This window comes from Ornithorhynchus anatinus, chromosome 1 (assembly GCF_004115215.2).
Source record: "Ornithorhynchus anatinus isolate Pmale09 chromosome 1, mOrnAna1.pri.v4, whole genome shotgun sequence".
NCBI lineage: Eukaryota > Metazoa > Chordata > Mammalia > Monotremata > Ornithorhynchidae > Ornithorhynchus > Ornithorhynchus anatinus.
In genome coordinates this window covers 87041009-87064651 of record NC_041728.1, presented here as the reverse complement: position 1 = coordinate 87064651, position 23643 = coordinate 87041009, and the positions used below count along the sequence as shown (strand labels likewise).

The 23643-nt window shown below is 42.4% G+C and overlaps 1 protein-coding gene across 9 annotated transcripts in view; it reads right to left on the bottom strand.

The window, feature by feature from the left end:
* GREB1 (growth regulating estrogen receptor binding 1) overlaps positions 1-23643 on the bottom strand; it is a 161471-nt gene that overhangs the window by 50995 nt on the left and 86833 nt on the right. For all 9 annotated transcript variants that reach the window (XM_029074341.2, XM_039912395.1, XM_039912398.1 and 6 more), the window contains 8 exons: positions 22799-22981; positions 18992-19135; positions 16217-16345; positions 11099-11209; positions 9976-10113; positions 8604-8789; positions 6836-7186; positions 3839-3967 (listed from right to left, as the gene is read on the bottom strand). In XM_029074341.2, the coding sequence (XP_028930174.1) occupies positions 3839-3967; positions 6836-7186; positions 8604-8789; positions 9976-10113; positions 11099-11209; positions 16217-16345; positions 18992-19135; positions 22799-22981 (1371 nt within the window). The remainder of the gene's footprint in view (positions 1-3838; positions 3968-6835; positions 7187-8603; positions 8790-9975; positions 10114-11098; positions 11210-16216; positions 16346-18991; positions 19136-22798; positions 22982-23643) is intronic.

The following is a 23643-nucleotide window of genomic DNA, read 5'->3' as shown; positions in this document are numbered from 1 at the left end:
AATAAAAATAAAATAGGTCAGAGTGTGATTATGTCAAGATGAAGTTAGCAGAATAAGTAACTACATAAATTCAGAGAGACTGTGCGTGCATGTATGTAGGTGTATAAGGACTAAGGATAGCTATTGGCTTGATGTGACTTTGGGATTTAGGAATTCATCTGGAAAAGGCTTTGTCAGAAAGAAGGATTTTAGGAGGGGTTTATGGCTTAGACTACAGCTCTTTGTAGGCCGAGAATGTGTCAACCACCTCTATTATATTGTACTCTCCCAAGCATAAGTACTCAATAAATATGATTGATTGACTGATTGATTAGGAAGGAGTTTCAAGCTGAGGACCTCTGTGAGCGAGAGGAGTGGCAGGAAACAGTACTGACCGGTAAGAGCCAGGTCTCAATGAGGACAAGGAAGAAGTGGGTCAGAAACAGGTCAGAGGAAAAAGAGACAGGCCCGCTGTCTACAGGGCAAAACGGAATGGAGTCGTAGTTGGGTAGGAGTTGAGGTTTCAAGTGGTCACTGAAAGCGTGAATATGAAGGAGTGGAGACAGGGGAGGATGAAGGTGTGGTGAAAGGACACGACAGGGCAATCAGACACTTGTAAGAAGCAATCAATCAGAAATAATAATTTGCTATTTGTTAAGTTCTTACTATGTGTTGAGCATTGTTCTAAACACTGGGGTAGATACAAGCTAATCAGGTTAGACACAGTCCCCATCTCAAAGGGGGCTCACAGTCTTAACCCCCATTTTCCAGATGAGGTAACTGAAGCCCAGAGAAGTGAAGTGAATTGCCTAAGGTCACACAGCAGACAAGTGGAGGATCCAGGATTAGAACCCAGGTCCTTCTGACTCCCAGGCCCGTGCTCTATTCACTAAACCATGCTGCTTCACAAATACCAATCAATGGTATTTACTGAATGCTTACTGTGTGTAGGGTACTGTACGAAGCTCTTGGGAGAGTCCAAAACAATAGAGTAGGCAGACAGTTCCTGCGTGCAAATTGCTTACAGACTAGAGAGGGAGGTAGACATTAACTTAGAGGTGGATACGCATGTAAGTGCTGTGAGGGTGAAGTGAAAACCAACATGCTTAAGACACAAGTATATATACCATGCAAATATATGGTACCTCCAAGTATATGCCATGCAAAAGGGTGGGCGTTTGTGGGGGGGGAGCAAATAGAGGAAGTAAGGGTTTAGTCAGGAAAGGGGTCTTGGAGGAGATGTGATTTTAATATGGCTTTGAAGATGGGGAGAGTGGTAGTCTGTCAGAAATAAAATGGGAGGGAGTTTCAGGCCAGAGGGAGAATGTGGGCAAAGGATCAGTAGTGAGAAAGACAAGACAGAGGTACAGTGAGTAATTTGGCATTAGAGGAGCAAAGTGTACAGGTTGTATTGTTATAGGAAGTGAGAGGTAAAATAGGAAGGCAAGAGTTGACTGAGTGCCTTAAAGCTGATGGTAAGGAATTTTTGTTTGATAAGAAGATGGATGAACAACTACTAGAGGCTTTTGAGGGGCAGGCAGGTGCAAACTGAGCCTTTTTTGGATAAAAATGATCTGCAATGCAGAATGAAGTATGGACTGGAGATGGAAGATGCAGGAAGCAGGGAGTTCAGCAAGGTGGAAAACGATCAGTGATCAATGCTTCCATCCATGAAAACATTTTGGATGGAGAGGAAGGAGATAATTCTAGTGATGCTGTGAAGGTAGAACCAACAGGACGTGGTGAAAGATCAAATGTGCAAGATGAATGAGAGAAAATGAGCCAAGGATAAAGCCAAGGTTGCAGGCTTGTAAGATAAGGAGGATAATGATGCTCTACCTCTAGTCTGTAAGCTCCTTGTGGGCAGGGAACAAGTCTACCAACTCTGTTGCACGGAACTCTCCCAAGTACTTAGTACAAGCTCTACACACAGTAAGCACTCAATATATAACACTGCTTTATTCATGGTGTCTACAGTTATGGGGTAATCTGGGAGAAGAAAGGGTTTGGAAGAGAAAATAAGGAGTTCTGGTTTGAACATGCTAAGTTTGAGTGTCAGCAGGCCATCCAAGTAGAGATGTACTATTGTGATTATGTTGTCTTGTTTTTGTCCATCTGGCTCCCCCGATTAGACTGTGAGCCCGTCACTGGGCAGGGACTGTCTCTATCTGTTGCCGAATTGTACATTCCAAGCACTTAGTACAGTGCTCTGCACATAGTAAGTGCTCAATAAATACTATTGAATGAAGGCAGTAGAGAGTGTGGCCTAGTGGATAGAATCAGAAAAATATGGTTTCTAATCCCAATGCTGCCTCTTATCTGCTGTGTGACCTTAGACAAGTCACTTCACTTCTCTGTGCCTCAGTTATCACATCTGTAAAATGGGGATTAAGACTGTGAGCCCATGTGGGACTGGGACCATGTCCAACCTGTCTACCTTGTATCTACCCTAATGGTTAGTACAGTGCCTGGTACATAGTAAATGCTTAATAAATACCATTTTTAAAAAAGAGAGAGAGAGAGGTCTGGGCTGGAGAGGTAGATTTGGGAATCATCAGCGTACAGCTATAGAAGCAATGGAAGAATGCAGATTTACAGGGTCAAGAAACTCAGGATTACAAAATCTGGGAGCACAAGGAGGCCTGGGGAAGAGATTTAGACAAAGAGCAGGATGGGGTGAGTTTAGAAAATGATGAAAAAGAGATGGTCAGGCTTTCGTTAACTGCAATAACATAAAATGGAGCAAAAAAATAGGACTTTGAAAGGGCAGGGTAAAATGAGATGACACCTACTCTCCTGTTTCAAAGACTGTGAGCCCTATGTGGGACAGGGACTTTGTCCAACCTAATACTCTCGTATCTATGCCACCACAAAGCACACCATCCAACATATAGTAAGAACTTTCTTATTCCAGTTGTTATTAGTACTTTCACACAACACACTCACTCGCTCACAAGCACCAGCTGGATACTCCCTAGATATGCTCAACACAAAGCTTAACAGAAGCAGCCGGGAGAAAGAAAAAACGGCAGCAGCTGCAACCCTACCCTTGGATAGATGAAGGAGGAAACAGCGAGAACTCCAGGGAACCGATAGCTCTGTCTGCCTTGCTTATTTGCAACATAAATTGTCTCCTCCTGACACTTGCTAGCTTCCAACAAAGACCATCTGCAATCCTTACTCTTACCACTACTGTCATGAACCAAAATGCAGTTTGTTTGCCAATCCTGTACACAGAAAGCCGGGTGGCCAGACCAGGGGACCAATGTGCTTTGAAAATCACTCCCAGGGTGGGGCAAAATGTCATTTTATCTAAAGATGCTTCATTTAGGGGAAAATCATTTTTTTTTTTATGGGGGCTTGGGGTGAGCCAGCTCAACTGTAACAAACCATTCATTCCTGTCTCTGCCACACCGGACTGGGGGTGTCACATCCCACTCACACAAAACCAAATGTAAAGCCAAGGTGTAGGCTGCAGCTGAAGTTTTATTTTTTTGTTTACCAAGCAGATATATGACATGGTAATATCTTGTACTCGGATAGGGTTTTTGTTTTTCCAAAATACTTTCACATCCACTATCGACTTTAACTTCACAACAGCCCAGTGAGGTAAGAGAAGCGGTCATCATTCCCCCACTTTATAGTTGAGGAAATGAGGGGCAGAGATGTTTAGTGACCTGCCCAAGGTCACGTAACAGGTGAGTGACCGTTGGGACCAGAGCCCACATCAACTGACTCGCAGCCCTATGCCCTTCCCACTAGATCCAGTGGTTCATTCTCAAAGTTCAGCTGGATGGTCAATCCCATCTTGAGCCTTTCTTTTTTGCTTTGCATGTCCCTGAGCTACTAGACATCCTACCTGGACAGAGGGTGCTAAAAAAGGATCCTAGTGACTCCACTTTCCCGGTCACAAGTTCATAGTTAACTTCTTTCTGATAGTCAGCAGGGGTGAGCAGCCTTTCAGAGAGAATCCGGGCCTGATATTTTCCTACAAAATAAAGGTCAATTTTTAGGAGACATTTAATTCAAAACCTGAAATGAAATGCTGAAAGTGGACTCTCCCTAATTCCATATTTTACTTACACACAAACACACACACACATACACCCTCCTCCCCCCCATCACTTTTTCAAATTAATGCCATGACAACAGTAAAATTAGATACTAGACTGGCATTCTAGGGGAAACAGCCTTTCAAATAACACTGGGCAAAATTTTCCAATATAGAGACAATTGGTGTTTCTATGTGGAAAAACCTACCAGTGTTCTTTAACTTTCCAATCCATTCATTCATTCATTCATTCATTCAATAGTATTTATTGAGCGCTTACTATGTGCAGAGCACTGTACTCAGCACTTGGAATGTACAATTCATCAACAGATAGAGACAATCCCTGACCATTGATGGGCTTACAGTCTAATCAATCTATTAATCAATGGAATTTATTAATAAGCTTATTGAGGGCAGGGAACGTGTCTACCAACCCTGTTGCATTTACTCTCCCAAGCACTTTGTGCAGTATTCTGTACATGGAAAGCATAAATAATTACTTTAATTATTTAATAACATTTTGCAGAGCATTACACTAAATTCTTGGGTGAGTATAATGCAATAGAGTTGGTAGACACAATCCCTGCCCCCTTGGAGCTTACAGTCTAGAGGGGGAGATAGATATAAAAATTGAATTACATATAGGAGAATGGCAGGAAATAAGGATATGTACATAAGTGCTCTGGGGTGAATAGCAAAGTGCTTTAAGGGTACACACTCAAGTGCTTAGATAACCCAGAAGGGAGGGTGACTAGAATGGGGAAATGAAGGGTTAGTCAGAGGAAGTCCGCTTGAAGGAGATGTGATTTTTGTAGAGCTTTAAAGGGGGAGGGAATTCCAGCCCAGAGGTAAGATGAGGCAGGGAGTAGGGAGTGAGAGAGACAGAATTAAGGTACAGGGAGTAGTTTGACCATTAGAGGAGCCACGAGTGCAAACTGGGTTGTAGGACATCAGTGAGGTAAGATAAGAGGGGAAAAGCTGATTGTGGTTTGTAAAACATAGCAGATTATTTGAGAGAGAGGGATTCTTAAACTTTAGCTCTGCATAATACAGAATTCTAACTGCAATTTGCAAGAAAATGTATTTAAAAAAGAAAAAAACAACTACCCCTGTACTGATCAGTCTAAAGGAGATGGAATGGAGTTGCGATTGGGCAGTGGCTAAAAGCAGTAACATGCTTGGGGCACATAGGTTCTTGCTCTTGATGAGGACTACATAAAAAAAAATTACCTGTTGCAGTTTAAGTTGAATACTAACTCAATTTCTACTATTCCTGGTTTTGTCAACCCAACAGCCACTATTTATGTATGTACAGCATACTTATTACTTATGTATGCACCTATTACCATATTCCACCTATTTGTGTAATTCACTCTTTCATGTTATTTCCAACAATTGTACATAGATGTTCTCCTCCAACTCTCACTGAAGGTATAAAATTCAAATTTGCCAGTCTCCACCATTAGATGGTGAACTTTTTGAGAGCAGGGATGGAGCTCTCTTGTAATATGAGGGTTATATTTTTAACACCCAATTAATCAATGGTATTTATGGAATGCTTACTGTATGCACTCTTTGTGTTAAAGAAAAATTGCATTTGAGTATTTGCACACAGTCCTCATACACATGCACACAGCTATTTATTTTGATGTCATGTCATATTCTACCTAAGTATACACCTGCAGTAAGGAGATAGTTTCCTAATTTCCTAACAATGTTCTAGTCAAAGTGCATATTGAAAACGTGTGTCACGGAAGAACTGAGTATATGTATCTGTAATAATAATAATAATAATAATGCTGGTATTTGTTAAGCGCTTACTATGTGCAGAACACTGTTCTAAGTGCTGGGGTAGATGCAGGGTAATCAGGTTGTCCCACATGAGACGCACAGTTAATCCCCATTTTACAGATGAGGTAACTGAGGCACAGAGAAGTTAAGTGACTTGCCCACAGTCACACAGCTAAGTGACAGAGCCAGGATTTGAACCCGTGGCCTCTGACTCCCAAGCCCAGGCTCTTTCCACTGAACCACACTGCTTTTCTACCATTGGGCATTTGGAATTCACCCCACCCTCAGCTCTACAGCACTTATGTACATATCCATAAATTATTTATACTAATGTCTGTCTTGGCCTCTAGGCTGTAAGTTTGTTGTAGGCAGTGAATGGGTCTACCAGTTTCATGGTATTGTACTATCCCAAACACTTAGTACAGTATTCTGCACATAGTAAGTGCTCAATAAAAAACAATTGATTGATTATGCCTAGTCTCCGAATGCCTAGTATGATGCTCTGCACACAGTAGGAATCAATCAATTGTAAGTACTAAGCACTTACTGTATGTAGATCACTGTAATAATAATTATGCTATTTGTTAAATGCTTGCTATGTGCCAAGCACTATTCTAAATGCTGAGGGAGATTCAAAGTGGGGGTCACAGTCTTAATCCCCATTTTACAGATGAGGTAACAGGCACAGGGAAGTTAAGCGGTTTGCCCAAGGTAACACAGCAGACAAATGGCAGAGCCAGGATTAGAACCCATGTCCTCTTGACTCCCAAGACCATTCTCTTTCCACTATGCCACGTCACCTGGGAGTACAATATAATAGACGTATTCCCTGCCCACAATGTGCTTACAGTGTAGAGGGAAACAAATGAATAGTTCATCCTTCAAACTGAGGGACAGCGGTTTACACGCCTCAAGCACTGCCTAAGAGAATCTCCTTGAAAAAATCTCATCATTCATTGCTCACAAGCTAAATCCCCTAAACGTAAAAAGAGAAGGAGGAGTGTCAGGACTCGCCTGTTACCACAATGCAGGACTCTATCGATCGGTTTCTGCAAGCACAGATGATCACAACGTAGTTGGTCTTCACCAGTTTCCCTTCGCTGAGCAACCTGAACAGCTCAGCCAGCCCCTCCGCCAGAGAGTAGCTGCACTCGATGATGTGGACGCTGTCGTTGCACGAACTGGCAGCCAAGCCCGCAAGCCATGGGAGCTGAGCGGATGTCACAGGGGCGAGGTGGCCAGGGACTGGGGGGAATGCTTGGGGCGCCGCCTGCTGATACTGCCGGATCTCTGGGAGGTGTGACTCCCGCCAGGAGCGCATAAATATCTGCTCTAGGTCTTCAATCAGTGGAACCTGATCGGAAGCTGGGAAAACAACAGTTGAATTGTATTAAATTCACACCATCTGCCTTGGCCATAGTCCTGGCTCCCAGTGGTGTTGCAGCTGCTCATGTGTATTTATTGAGCACATACTATAGTCCAAAGCATTGTACTAAGCACTCAGGAGAGTGTACTATAACAATAAACAGATGCATTCCCTGTCCACAATAAACTATGTAAAGGTATGGTCTTCTCAATGTCACCAGATGCAGATACATAAGGGACAAGAGTCCTTTTGTGTGCTTCAGAGATTCCATCCTTGCTCCGACAGCATTTCCTCAGAAAATCACTTACAGGCTCTACTAAGGAAGATCATTTTACCAGTGCACTCTTTGTCTGCCCTTTCTGACACAAACACACACACACACACACACATAAATCTCTTACAACTTCCAGGGCTGCTGGGCCACAAACACAACCCAGAGTCCATCTGAAATGTGCATCTGGACCAGCCTAGTGCCCAAGAGGACACTCCAGTCTGGAAAGAACCCAAGCTCTCCCCTGGCCCAGAGAACGGTTCTTAGAATCCTGCGGACCCACCGTAATCCAGTCTCCCTGTTGTGGGCTGGAATCCAAGATGGAAGACCAAATGGACTCATTCCCATGAGGGCTTTCAAAGGGGAGCTCCGGGCAGAAGTGGATTACCTGGAAACCCCCAGCGCCCCATCAGAGCCCATCGCCATTCTAGACACACTCACTAAAGAGACCCAAGGATCCTTGCAGCAACAAAGACTGAGTCTCCCTGGGGATGCTATGACACTGAGCTATGACAACATGCTGGGTATATATCTCCTGGTTTCAGGGCAGTAAAGCATTATTCAATCCCTATAAGAAGTGTTTAGTCCCTTCAAAATATCCCAAAAGAATAAACTAGTCTTGTAGCCCATCTTTCCTCTTAAGTAATAGCTTTTCACTATCTAGCTCCTAGGGTTAGTCTGCAGAGGTTTTGTTCTTGCGGATGTTTCAGGAATGGTATTACATGTTATTTATCATCCTGCAGATCTCTCTGTAGAATCCCCCTAAAAACAGAATGATAACATCATTGTTCTTGGAAATAAAAGTCCCCAGAGCATTACACCACATTTTCCTTTTAGCGATAGCAACAGTGGAGGGTGAGTGGGGATAAATGAGGAGTATAGGGTTATGACCCCAGCATTTAGACATTAGTAATGCATGTCCCAGAATGCTGTGGGGCCTTTCATATGCTGAACAAGCTCCAGCTTGGATGTGGAAAGCCAAATAGTTAAAATGAACCAGCTTAGCTGAATAGCATAAACTCTTTAATCCCAATTCCTGGACATTGTTCATTTTCCTTAAAATTGCTCAGAAAGCTCTATGACAATCCAGAACTGTCGTGGTGATAACAGGATTTGTGGTCTATCTGAAAGGAAATGTTACCCACCAAGTTGGACTAGATAGTAGACTGTTAGTAAGAGCTGCATCTCCTCGGAAATAGGCTGTATTGTCGAGGCACCATATTGCTCATAGGGTCGGGATATGGACTGGGAATTTCTGTAGCAAGTGTACAAAAGAGGGCTTACTACAACATCATTAAGGTTACCACAAAGGTAAGGGAAGTTTCCGTGACCTGCAAAGCAAACAAAATTTACTGTCAAATTGTGAGCCCTGCATCTCAGGACAATACCTAAATCTACAGCTTCAGGTGGCTCTAAAATAGATCTTTCATGCCAGCTTCATGCTCACCTGTGTGCAGAATGGAGGGCACCCTCCCCTCCCAAATCCCTGGGACACTGAAATAACTTTTGTATCTGAAGTCCCTGCTGTGCAGCACTGGCCAGTAGGAAGGCCAATCTTGTGTACGTGCAGCTACAGAGCAAAGAACCTGTCAATGGACCCTGAAGAGCTCCATGGAACTCAAATGTTTCCCAGCATGTCGCACAACGCCCCCTTTGAGAAAGGTATCACTGGAGGTCACCTAGAACCACCTTTGTCAAACACAGTGCAGAGATGGAAGTGACATGTTTCTCCTAACAGCCTCTTTCTTCCACTCTCAGGAAGAAGAAGAAATGGGGCTTCAAGGCTGTTCATCCCAACTGTTCTTCACTCTTCATGCTTGAGAGGGAGAGGTAGCTGGCATATTACACCAGAATTCTACCCTCTGCACTGGCTTCCCAATTGCTTCAGTGTGAAATTCAAGGGTTCACTGACTTTCAGAGATTTCTACTGACCTGGAAAAATATGGTGGATGTTTTTCTCAGGTCTTTTACATTCCACCACACCTCACCCATCCCCAACTTGTACAAGTAGCAAGAGACAGGATCTCATGTTGAACAGAAAGCTTGGCGGCCTCCAACGCTACTGATACTGGTGGATCCCTTTCTGTTGCCATTCCATTTTCCCTTTTATCCCCTACTTCCCTGCACTCCCTGTCTTTTGTCACCCTGACTCCTCTTTCTGCTCTTTATCACTTCCTCTTGTCCTAGTTTCCTCTCCTCCACATCACCCTTCCCCCCAAGAACAAGATGTTCCTGAATTATATGTTTTTAGTTCTTGTCAGTCACCAAGTATTTACTGAGCGCCAGAGGGCCCACAGAAGCGTACTTGGCACCCATATAGTACACCGTGCTTCCCAATGCACTTACCAGCTACAGTGAAAGTGACACATAAATAAACACGAGATGGCCATGTTAAGTCTCATCTCCAAATAGACAGATGCTTGGCAATTTCTCTTTTTAGGTTTTTTTTTTTTCATCTATTACAGGGGATAGCAATCTTTCTTTAGTTTCTCCCAAATGGGATGTGTTCAGTTTTACCTTTAAATATAACTGGCTTGGCCTTGCATATTTTCAGCAGGTTATCAGGAACAGACACCGGCTCTCCTGAAGCCACAGCAGGAGAAGAGACTGGACCCACCAAACCAGACGGGGGCAAACACGTCAGCCCTATGCTTTCTAAGGACAAATGGAAACGTTAGCAGAAACGCACCACCCAAAAGTTCTTTTCCCCCAGTTATTTTACACCAACATGTGCAATCTGAACTGACATCTAATTCCTTTACTGAGTTGAGGTACAGACAATCCATGAGCCTGTGAATAACAGGTTTAGCCTTTTTTTTTCATTCTGTAAGACCATTGTTGCCACACTAATAAAAACTGTTTCTGATCCTATAGATTTAATAGCAGTAATAATAAAAAATTCTGAAACTCCTTAGCACACTTATGGCAAACAACTTAAAAAGAAACTATCAATCCTTGAAACCAAACAATAATAATGATGGTATTTATTAGGTGCTTACTTTATGCCACCCACTGTATGAAGTGCTGGGGTGGATACAAGCAAATCGAGTTGGACACAGTCCCTGTCCCATGTGGGGCTCACAGTCTTAATCCCCATTTTACAGATGAGGTAACTAAGGCACTGAGAAGTGAAGTAACTTGCCCAAAGTCACACAGCAGACAAGTGTGGATCTGGGATTAGAACCCATGACCTTCTGACTTCCAGGCCCATACTCCATCTACTATGTCATGCTTCACGGTAGAAGGGATATGTGTGGATACTACAATATTATTTCCAGGAAAAATAGGTCTCATTTTAGTGTAGTGGAAAAAACATGGTCTGGGCATCAGTCCCTGCTCTACTGCTGGCCTGCAGCAACAAGCAGTTAACCATTCTGAGGATTAGTCTCCTCATGTGCACAGCAAAGATAATAATCCTCACCTCTCCCTAACTCACAGAGATGTTTGTGCAGACAAAATGAGATGAATAAAGTGAAAACACTTTGGGGAAAAAAATGGTACATCAAAGGATTATTATTTCAACATTTGCAACACGCTCATAATGGTTACCATTTCCTGTTACCCCACCTCTATGGAATAACCACATTATTTTCCCCTGAAGTCTGTTTCCAAAAACCTAAATAAAGCCTGTATAACTCACCGTTTTTATTTCTCATAGCGCTTTGTGAGTAGCAGGTGTCCATGGTCGATGGTGACTCTGGAGACCATCCTTTATGGCGTTTTTTTGGAGGGCCCGAGTTCGATAAAGTGCCTAGACAACAGCCATAATTTTTGAAAACCGTTATTCAGGAATGCCTCAACATTTTTACTATGTTCAAGAATTATGGGCTAATCCATTCTGGAAATTCAGTTTGTATTTGTAGAGAAGCAGCGTGGCTCAGTGGAAAGAGCACGGGCTTGGGAGTCAGAGGTCAGGGGTTCTAATCCCAGCTCCGCCACTTGTCAGCTGTGTGACTTCGGGCAAGTCACATAACTTCTCTGGGCCTCAGTTATCTGTAAAATGGGGATGAAGACTGTGAGCCCAATGAGGGACAGCCTGATCACCTTGTATCCCCCCAGCACTTAGAACAGTGCTTTGCACATAGTAAGCGCTTTACAAATACCAACATTATTATTATTATAATCGTTATTATAATCGTTATTTCAAAACAATACTAGAGCTTCAACCTCAAGGCCGATATGTGAATGATTTTTTTCCTTTTATTTTAGCTTCCAAGCAAATTTCAAAACTCAAAATTTTAAGTATTCTGCAAATTTGAGCAAAACCTTCATGGGCTCAGGGAAACTATCTTAGTTTGGCCACTAGAGGTCAGGCCGAACCTAGTTGTATTAATCATCAAAAAACCTCTAAAAAGCCCAGGAGCAAAAGGAGCCAGTTTAACCCACTCTCTTGTAACACTTGCCAAGTCTGAAATAAGGCTGGACTCCGATCCAAGGTCATGTTCGTGGGTTACACTGTTCTTCTGAGTGATCCAAAACACCAAGAGTGTGCTAGCCAGTGATTTTTTTCTAATAGAACCTCACAGGGAATTTTAGCTATCCCTGCACTTCTTTTCTTGAACTAAGAGGTGTCACCACTACCAACAGTTTTATGCTCCCTTCACTCCACGGAGACTGCATTCCCCAAAGTCGTCAATGACCTCCTCCTCATAACCAAATCTCTGCTCTGTCTTAATCCTCCTCAACCCTTTGGCCACCTTCAACCTTGTGGGCCACCCCCTTCTCTTTAAAATGCTATCTGATCTTGGATTTGCAGACTTGAATTCTCCTAGTTCTCCAATCTCTCAGACCACGCCTTCTCTGTCCTCTTTGCTGGCTTTTTACTTTACCTCTCATCCCCTAACCATGTGAGTCCCAAAAGGATTTCTTCTGGGCCCCTTGCTCTTCTCCCTCTACACTCTCTTACTCTTATGGCTTCAGCTATAATTGCTCTGTGGATGGATTGATAAATCCACCTCTCTAGACCTGACCCCTTCTTCTCTGCAATCTCGCATCTCCTCTTTCTTTTGGGATATCTCCACTGGGATGGCCCACCAGCATCTTAAACCCAAAATGTCCAAAACTTTCCTCTGCACCTCCCAACTTTCACTGATAACACCACCTTCTCCTGTGACTGAAGCCCTCGGTCTCTATATCATCTTTGCCTCTTTTGGTCTCACATCAATATGCTACCAAATCCTGATGTCTCCTCAGAAACATTTTGCAGATGTGCCCCCTTCACCTCCACATACATAGCCATTACCCTGTTTAAAGCTCTCATCACAGCCCAATTAGACCACTGGCTCTCTGGCCTCTTTGCCTCTAATCCCTCCCGCCTTGAATACGTACACACTTCACACTACTGCCCAGATCACTGTCCTGAAAAGTCAGGGGAAGAAGCATGGCCCAGTGGATAGAACAATTCACTTGGGCAATTCAGTTCACTTTATTTTTATTTCACATATCCCCCTCTCCTCAAAACTGTCTGATGGTTGTCCATTTCCCTTTGCATTAAGCAAAAACTCCACAATACTGTCTTCAAGACTAGGAGAAAATCACTATAAATCCTGCTGCCTTCCCTTCATGTCACTAGGACCCTGCTCTCAACATATTATGGGTCCACCAAGTAACATGACAAAGTGCAGCCAAGCACCCTTGGTGTGTGTCCCTCAACCGGAAAACCAGCTGTTCTGCCTCCCTGGGAATGCTCACCAGCTCTCCTCTGTTCCATGGAGAAGACTCCATCCCAACCCAATTTCCACAGTCTCCATGGGAAAGAGAAAATCACCCATAGCATGAGACCTCCACAAAACCCAAGGAAGACTGGTGGCTTCTGTGGCCATGGATGTGCCTTAAACTCAGAGCCACAAACGGCCTGAAATCCTGTCCTCTAGACACAGCACCCAGCTGATTTTTGTTTTATTTTCGGTATTGTCCTTGTTTTGTATGCTGCTTTATTATTGTTGCATTGCTCCTTATATGTCTGTCACCAGTCCTCTCTTGCCGTTGAAATTCTTAGATTATGAAATTCTTGAGGTACGAGGAATGTGTCTAATTCCCACCACTTAATACAAAGCTCTGCATTTAGTAAGTGCTTAATCAATACTATTACTAATGCTACTTCTCTCCACCAGGCATGACCACCTCACTGATAAATTCTTCTCGCTCAGAACTCCCCTGGTAGCACTCGACACTCCTCCCAAGCCCACCTCCTGACTGTACCTGGTTCTTGTCATGCCTGCCTCTGACACTTAGTTCATGTTTACCACAGAACCTGAAACCTCTTGCTTGTATGAATGTATGATAGAATATAGAAGTACATGTTTATTCAATCTATGCCTCCCTTGTTAGAGCATAAGCTCCTAGTGGACAGAAAAAAAATCTTGTATTTCCTTGCTCTTCCCAAGCATTTAGAATAGTGCACTGCACTCAATTGGCAGTCAAATACCACTATTAGTAGTCAACTGTATGTATTGAGCACTTACTTTATGCAGAACACTGTACTAAATGCTGGGGAGTGCACATTATAACAATAAAAAGGATATATTCCCTGCCCTCAGTGAGTCCTATGCAGGAAGAAATTTTTTTTTGCACTACAGAAAGATCTACAAAGGTTTATGATCATTCAGATAAACCAAGTGGTCAATGAGGAGAAAGTGATCATCTGTTCATCAAGTCCTCATCTGTTAAATGGGTATTAAATATCTGTTCTCCCTCACCTTGGACTGTGATCCCCTATCCCAAAGAGACTGTGTTCTATCTGATTATAATAATAATAATAATGATGGCATTTGTTAAGCACTTACTATGTACCAAGCACTGTTCTAAGCACTGGGATATTCATTCAATTGCATTTACTGAGCTCTCACTGGGTGCACAGCACTGTACTAAGCACTTGGAATGTACACCAGCAACAGATAGAGACATTCCCTGCCCAACGATGGGCTCACAGTCTAAAACGGGGAGGCAGACAGAAAAACAAAACAAGTAGTCAGGCAGGGATAGATACCAGATACAGGTTGTTCCACAAGGGGCTCACAGTCTTAATCCCCATTTTACAGATGAGGTAATTGAGGCACAGAGAAGTTAAATGACTTACCCAAAGTTATGCAGCTGACAAGTAATGGAGCCTGGATTAAAACCTGCAACCTATGATTCCCAAGCCCGTGCTCTTTCCACTAAACCATGCTGCTTCTCTATCTTGGCTCTACCCCAGGAATTAGCACAGTGTTTGGCACATAGTAAATGTTTAAAAAACACCACAATATTTAGACTGTGAGTCCGTTGTTGGGCAGGGATTGTCTCTGTTGCCGAATTGTACATTCCAAGCACTTAGTACAGTGCTCTGCAGACAGTAAGTGCTCAATAAATATGATTGAATGAATGAATATTATAAATATAATCATTTAACAGGCTATGGGACATCTAAACTTGAATCCAATCAACAAGTGGTCCAAAGCAATTTCCTCAGCAGAGGCACAACCTAGAACTCTTCTGGTCTGGAAGTACCAAGGGACATTTTATAAGAACGAAGTGGGCGAAAATGCTCAAATTTACCCTTCACCTCCCCAACCCATCTCCTGCACATCACTTCAGGATGGGATCATCCTGGAGGGTGCTGGAAGCTGTGGCCTCCCAGCTGTCTCACTCTTGTCCTTTCTTCATTCTGGCCAGCAGAGAAGAGAGACTAGGAGGTCAAAAGATATGACTCATGATCTCTCCTGACCACTCTGGATCTCTCAGACAGGTGAGAGACAAAAAAGCAGCATGACCTAGTGGATAGAGCATGGGCCAGAGAGTCAGAAGGACCTGGATTCTAATCCCAGCTCCGCTGCTTGTCTGCTGTGTGACCTTGGGTGAGTCACTTCACTTCTCTGTGCCTCAGTTCCCTCATCTGTAAGACTGTGAGACCTATGTGGGAAAGGGACTGTGTCCAACCCGATTATCTTGTATCTATGCCAGGACGTAGAACACTGCCTTGCACATAGTAAGCATTTTGTAATAGTATTTTTTTATTATTACTATTATTATGTGAGACATATTGAGCAGTTCCCAGAGGACTGCCTGGGAGGTTCTCAGGGTTGCCCTGGGAGCATTCTGAGTTGATGAGGGTGTTCCTTCAGCAGCCGGGAGGGTAGGGTAAAGAGTGCAGCTTGTGGCATTATTAGAACTCAGATATCCTGTGGGTCAAGTTGGGTGTGGAAATATGAACTGGGCATCCCCATGCTGTTCCTGCTTATTTAAAAGCCCAGAGTTTCCAAATTCTAAGACTTACCAATCAGTCAATCAATGGCATTTACTGAGCATTCTCTGGGTCCAGAGCACTGTATTAAGAGCTTGGGAAAGTACAGTCCAATAGAGGAGCTAGACACGATCCCTTCCCATAAGGATCTTAGACTATACAGGGTGAGACAGACATTAAAATAAATGATGGGATTCAAAAACATTACATGGTTTTAGGGTCCGTTCTAGGGCTACTGGACTGGAATCTACTGACACAATAAGAATATGTCACTTAAATTAAATATATCCCCCTCAAAGAAACTGATTAGAAAGACTCAGTTTTCTTTTTTTTTGCTATGACCATTTAATTTTCAACCCAAATATGTTAATACTAAGGATGAGAGTATTATAAATTACTTACAACCACTACCAGTTCTTAAGTACTTCTGATCCAGAAGCAAAGGAATTTAATTTAAACCCCCTTTCCAGATGAGTTTATCTGCCATACCTTTGTTTGAAGTCAGGAAATAACAAAGAGAAGACCATATAAACCTACCTAAAACGGAGAGTTTTGCTGGGACTGACAAATTGGTTTTCACAAACTGTTGATGTTTAGGGAGATCTATCCCATTAAAAACAGCAGGATTCATTGTTGCTGTTGCCTGGAGATGATCAGATGTAGACCCTGATAGACAAAGAGAAAAAAGGAAAGAGCGGAGAATACATTCAAAAGAGCACGGTCTTGGGAGTCAGAGGATGTGGGTTCTAATCCCAGCTCTACCATTCGTTTGTTGTGTGACCTTGGGCAAGCCACTTCACTTCTCTGTGCCTCAATTACCTCATCTGTAAAATGGGGATTAAGACTGTGAGCCCCAAGTGAGATAACCCGATTACCTTGTATCTACCCAGCGCTTAGAACAGTGCTTGGCACATAGTAAGCACATAACAAATACCATAATTATTATTTATTATTATTAAGGTTTTTCTTATGAAATCCTGTTTGGTGGCTACAGTCTACTCAGACTATTCCACTAAACTATTTTTTCATAACTGTTCTTCCAATCATTCTTCTACAAATAAAACAAAGCATAGATAAACTTCTTGGTATGAATGAACCTAACAACCACAAATTTAAACTACTTCTCTAGTGGTAAGGTCTATTTGTAAGCCCACTGAGCACAAAATGAGAAAAGTTGAAAACACAAAGACTGGACATTGTCTTTCTGAAAATGGAATTCTATTACACTAACATATTATTTGATAATTGGTAGTGCTGTAAATGAAGGCAAGAAATGTACTAGTCTTAGTATAATGGTAAGACCATTAGAAAATGCAGACTGCCTTCTTTCTCATTCTTTTTCTACCAACTGGGTCACTTTACAGATGAAACTGAACTTGAAAATATACAATGTAAGTAAAAGAAAGAATTATGAACTCCTGAAAAATTAGCAATTTTAGAGTGAAATTTTAAAATAAACAAATATCAAAACAGGTAAGTCTTTACTTGGATTCCTTCCTGCCCAGTGAATATGGGTTCTTAAGGTAAAATCCCATGCTGTAAGAATCAGGTCAAAAGGGCTTCTATTTTTAACTAATGCTTCATCATATAATAGGGAATACATATAATAACTGATTTGTTTCTGCAGAATTCCACAAAATTGTTCTGCAGGATTCTACAAAATTGTTACTTCCATTTATGAGGAAAATGAAAAATCATACTTTAGGGTTCAACAGGCAAAAAGAACAGGTACTTATGTTAATAATAATAATGGTGGTATTTAAGTGCTTACTATGTGCCAAACACTGTACTAAGCACTAGGGTAGATGCAAGATAATCAGGTTCCTGTACTACATGAGGCTCAGGAAAAGCTAGTAAGAAAAGAGGTAGAGGAACATGGAGATAAACTGTTTGTTGTTTAAATACTGCCTTGACCCTGATATCATTATGTCCTTTGGCTTGATCTTTGTATTTTCATCTTTTCCCATTTTGTACTCAGTGGGTTTACAAATGTAATTTTTTGAGTTTGCCTGCTATGTGACACTTCACTTCACTTGTCTGGGCCTCAGTTACCTCACCTGTAAAACGGGACTGAGATTGTGAGCCCTATGTCAGACAGGGACTGACTACCCAACCTGATTTGTTAGTATCCATCCCAGGGCTTGGCACAGAGCCTAGCACATAGTAAGCATTTAACAAATACCACATTCATCATTGAGAAGCAGCATGGCCTAGTGGAAAAAGCACAGGACTGGGAGTCAGGAGACTTGGATTCTCATTCTGGCTCTACCACGTGCCTGCTGTGTGATTTTGGGCAAATCACTTAACTTCTCTATGCCTCAGTTTTTTTCATCTGTGAAATGGGGACTAAATAAATACTGGCTGTCCCTTCCTTTTAGACAGAGACCCTATGTGGGGTACGGTCTGTCTGATATGATAGTATTGTATCTACCCTAGCTCTTAAAACAGGGCATGCCATATACTAAGTGCTTAACAAATATCACAGCTGTTGTTATTAGTATTATTGTTATTATTACCAGGGAAGGAGAGCGGGTATTTTATCTTTCCACCCCAGTTCCAGACCCTGGGGCTTTCCAATGTATTGTCTTGGCAGTCGGGTCCTCCTTGTAGCAGCATGACTCAGTGGAAAGAGCCCGGGCTTGGGAATCAGAGGTCATGCGTTCAAATTCCGGATCTGCCACTTGTCAGCTGTGTGACTGGGCAAGTTACTTAACTTGTCTGTGCCTCAGTTAGCTCATCTGTAAAATGGGGATTAAGACTGTGAGCTTAACGTGGGACAACCTGATTACCCTGTATCTACCCCAGCACTTAGAACAGTGCTCTGCACATAGTAAGCACTTAACAAATACCAACATTATTATTATTATTGTAGCATCTGGAGGCAGTATGATGAATTAAAGGGAAGCATCTGACTTCTGAAAGTTTGCACAAGGTTTGAAAGTGACTGAAAAGAGGTGAGAGGGTGGAAAGTGTCAAGGAAGACCAGTGGGACCAGGATTGCTGTGGAGAGCTGCAATATTTCTCCCGAAATTTTGTCCCACACAGATCTTGGTAAGAGGGGAGTCCCAAGCTTCTCCCACTCCCCTAGACCACGCTCCAGAAATCACTGGGGAAGGCTGAGAGATCATCTGTCATCTAATCAAGTGACAATGACCAAGCTTCTCTTCCCCATCCACTGTGGTCTCAAAACTGCTCTCGCACATGAAAGTCAACAGAACCGGATCCCTTTTCAGGGAAAAAAAAAAGCTCCCGGCATATATAATTTGGCCCCATCATGTATTTAGCACCCACAGATGTTCTTCTCTTTGTTACCTGAGTGTTGAGCTCCAAGGAGAACATGTGGATGAGGTCCTTGAATAGGCTCATTTGTGATGGCAGCCATAGACCCTGAACTCTCCGGAACTTGGAACAGGGAGCTGGAACAGGGGCCAGAAGAGGACTGTCGACTTCGGAACTCTAAGGAAAGAAGACTCTGAGGCTTACAGAACTGCACAGGTCCCATGGGCTGCAGTTAAAATAGTGGCCTACTTTAAAAGAGCCCATATATGTTATTGAACAGCTTTAAGTGGCAGAGTCAATAAATGATCTTTAGTGCTTAATATGTGCAAAGCACTGGACTAAGTGCTTGGCAGAATACAACACAATTCGCAGACACATTTTCTGCCCATAACAAGCTTACAGTTTACAGTCAGGACAGAGACCTTCGTATCACCCCATAGAACAGGCTGCCAAACTCAATTTCCTAGCCCCCTTTTGGCAGTTATGAAGTTTAGGTGGGCGCTGGGAAGCTGATGGGTTGGGAAATAAAATGGTTCATAGGGAAGCGCAGCCCGCAATCTCTGCCTGCAATTTCCGCCCTTAAAAAGGCCGAGGAAATTACAAAACAGAGAATATCTCCAACTTGCAGATCTTAGAATGAAAGGTTTCTTTCATTTCATTTTGGATCTTGTTTCTAAGAAAGAGAAGGTTAGAAACAAACTCATTTAATGTGAGATTCAACTATTAAATCAACCATATCTTAGAAATCCTTTCTTCTGTTCCTATGCATAAGGGTGATGGTCCTATTTACCAGATTCCTCTAAATCAATTTAGAGGGAGCAATTGAAGGAAGAGGAAGAAGTGTTAAGCATCAAGTCAATATCAGTTGATCAAAGATTAAAAGTATTTACTGAGAGCCTACTGTGGGCAGAGCACTGTACTATGCGCTTGGGAGAAGACAACAAATACGGAAGCCATATCCCTTTGCCCACAAGATGCTTACAACCTAATGGAGGCAGATGGTATTTTGCAGCTAGGAGGAAGAGGTCCTTAAACAATTGAGTTTGTAAATCAAAATGTGCAAAAGCTCAGAGGAGGTTGTGAGTGTAGAAGTGCTGATATGATACTTGGGTGGTGGCAAGCTGGGGAGAAGAAAAGATATCAAAGAAATCTTCCTAGAGGAATTTCAGAGGAGCTTCAAAAATGAGGAGAACTGAGGATCTGGCAGATTTGAAGAAGGTGGAAATTTTCAGGCAAGAGGAAGGTGCAGTTTGGGGGTTGGAGGGAGAAAAGCCAGAAATGAGGCACAGTGAGTAAGTAAGAAGGAGAATGTGGACTGTTATGTGATGTGCCCCCCCTCAAAACCTAAACGAAAAAACCACCATTCTCCCAACCTTCAGAGACTTATTAAAATGACATGCAGAGATTTCCAAGAGGCCTTCCCCAACTAAGCCCTCATTTCCCTACTCCCTCTAGCTTCTGGACCACCTGTTCACTTTGATCTGTACCCGTTAAGCACTTGATACTCACCCCTCAACCCCACAGCACTTATATACATATCTGTAATTCATTTTAATGTCAGTCTCCCCTCTCAAATGGTAAGCTCCTTATGTACAGGGAACATGTCTACCAATTAAATTGCATAGTAAGTGCTTAATAAATACCATCATTATTATTATGAACATACACTACTTAATGAAATGAAACAAAAAGTGAGAGATCAGTCAATTAGTCACAATTATTGAGTGCTTACTATGTGCAGAGTACTGTACCAATCACTTGGGAGAGTATGTCAGAATTAGCAGACATATTCCCTGCCCACAATGGGCTTACAGTCTACAGGGGGAAACAGATATTAATATGAGTAAATAAGCAATTTATATGTAACTTGAAGATTTGTACATAAGTGCTGTAGGATTGGAGGTGGGGACAATATCAAATTCTCAAAGGTCATAGATCCAAGTGCATAGACAACCCAGAAAGGAGAGTGAGCTGGAGGAAAGAGGGTTTAATTGGGGAAGGCCTCTTGGAGAAGATGTGACATTAATAATGGTTTGAAGGTGGAGAGAGGTGAACTGGTGCATTGGAAGGGGGACAGGATTTGGTGACAGATTGAATATGTGAATGGAATGAGAAAGATGAGTCAAGGGTAACGCCAAGGTTATGGGCTTAATAATAATAAAAAATTTTGGTTTTTGTTAAGCACTTACTATGTGCCAGTCACTGTACTATGCACTAGGCTGGATACAAGGAAATCAAGTTAGACACAGTCTCTTTCCCATGTGGGCCTCAGAGTCTCAATACCCATTTTACAGATGGGGTAACTGAGGCACAGAAAATTGAAGTGACTTGCCCAAAGCCATACAAAGCTGACAAATGGTGGAGTCGGGATTAGAACCCATGACCTTCTGACTCCCAGGCCCATCTGAGCTAGGGAAGATAGTGGTATTGTCTACAATGATGAGTTAAGCAGTGGGAGGACAGGGTTTGGTTGGGAATACTAGGTCAGTTTTGGACATGTTCAATTTGAGGTGTCAGCAGGCAAGACATCCAAGTAGATGTGTCATGTAAGCAGGAGGAAATGTGAGATTGCAGGGAAGGCGAGAGGTAGGCCTTGAGATACAGATTTGGGAATCACATTTGGGAGATGGGGTCAGAGGCAGTAAGTTTGGAAAATAGGCCAAAGATAACTGGGAAAGAATGAGAGAGTGGATGATCAGTCAGAAGGGATTTGAGGAAGTAAAGGGAACATTTTTTAGAGCTTGGCCTCACAGTTTAATTTTTTAATGAAGTACTAGAGATCTGGAGCAGGGGGACTTCAAAAGGGAGTGAAAGGTCTGGAATAAGAGGTGAGGAAATGGACAGGAGAGTCAATTAGAAAGAAGTAATAGTTCTGAGTATAGATGTTCCTCATCAGTGCTCTGCAGCATAAATGCTGATGTCAGGTAACTGCACCTCAAGAGTGATTCTGAGTTGAGGTTTGGTAGATTGAGACTGAGGAAAGGTCGGGGGGTGTGGGAGTTGAGAGAGCAATTTCAAGGGTGTGGATTTGCACGCCAAGGAGGGGAGAGGGTGAAATCAGTTGGGGCCTGTCAGCTAGCGATCAGTGAAGTAGGGATATATGGATGAGAGGTCTCTGTGGGAAGAGAGAACTAATGTGCTATGTAGCTGCAGGAAGATTAGCCTGAATATCCAACCAACTTCCTTACTGCCCAGAGGGATCGGGGAGAAAGGGAGAGAAAAGGGTAAAGGGGATGGTGCTTTTGAGATAACCTTCACTATTAATTACAGCCGTTAGACTCTAAGACCTCTAGACTTTAAGTTGTTGTAGGCAGGGACCATGTCTACCAACTCTGTTGAATTGTACTCTCCCAAGCGCTTAGTACAGTGCTCTGAATAAAGTAAGTACTCAATAAATATTACTGATTGATATTGATTTATCACAATTTTTCATTTCTAATTATTTTCTTCCAAATCCCAGGGCTATTAAAATGGAGACAGTCCCAAAACCTTAATTACCAAACATGATACACATTTTAATTGTGTACATTCATTCAATCGTATTTATTGAGCAATAACTGTGTGCAAAGCACTGTACTAAGCTCTTGGAAAGTACAATTCGGCAACAAATAGTGACAATCCGTACTCACCAATGGGCTCACAGTTCCTTAACACACAAGGACATTTTAAGGTGTCTTAACCCCTGCAAACTAAGCATTCTACAAAACCTCACACCTTCTTAGCTTTATTAATTGATGCAGTGTGATTTACTTCGACAAAGATAACTTGCCAGTGACCTTGCAGCCTTGAAAGTACGTAAGAGTCTATCCGAACAGTGACCAGAGAATATCTTGGCCTTACCTGATCCTTTCCAGCAGATTAAGGGGCCTTTCATGAGAACTCCATGTGCATTCCTAACCAGATAATACTTTAAATGTTTCTGTTTCTTGGGCTGGGTGGTCAACTTTAGATTTATGTGATTGGAAAACTCAGTGAAGTAACAAAATCCTTTCTTTCCACAGCCAATGCAGTTGCCAGAAAAACCTAGAAAAAGAAATATATCAATACGTGAGACTAGGAAAAATGCAACATTTCACACTTTAATATTGGGCAGTTTCAAATTATCATCTTCAAGACACACAGAATAACTCAGTGTCATAAACTCTTTTGTCCATTGCAGTTGAACAATCCCCTTGCGAATACTGGCACTGAATACAGTGTAAACCAACACTCTCATCAGTCAACCCTCTGGCCTTCCATTAGTTTCCCATTTCCTTCCACATCAAGGGAAGAGTCTTCTCAGTCAACTTCAAGGAGCTCCACCACATCTTCCCATCCTACATATTAGTTCTTTTCCTGCTACTACTTAACTTCCTCTCTTCACTCCTTCCAAACTAACATTCAGAATGTATCTTTACTTTCAAATCTCTTGCCTCTAACCTGTTGCTCAAACCTTTCTCAACCAATCAACTGTATTTATTTAGAGTTTACAGTGTACTTTACTAAGCACTTTGGAAAACACAATATAATAGAGGTGGTAGACACTTTCCTTGATGACAAAGAACGAACTCTCCTAGCCTAGAAGTCCCTTTCTCCGCAAATCCAAATGGACCAGAGTTCTCCCTGTGTTCAAAGATCCCCTAAAACCCCATCTCATCCAACAAGACATCCCAAGTCACATAGGCCCAACAGCCAACCTCTAGTAC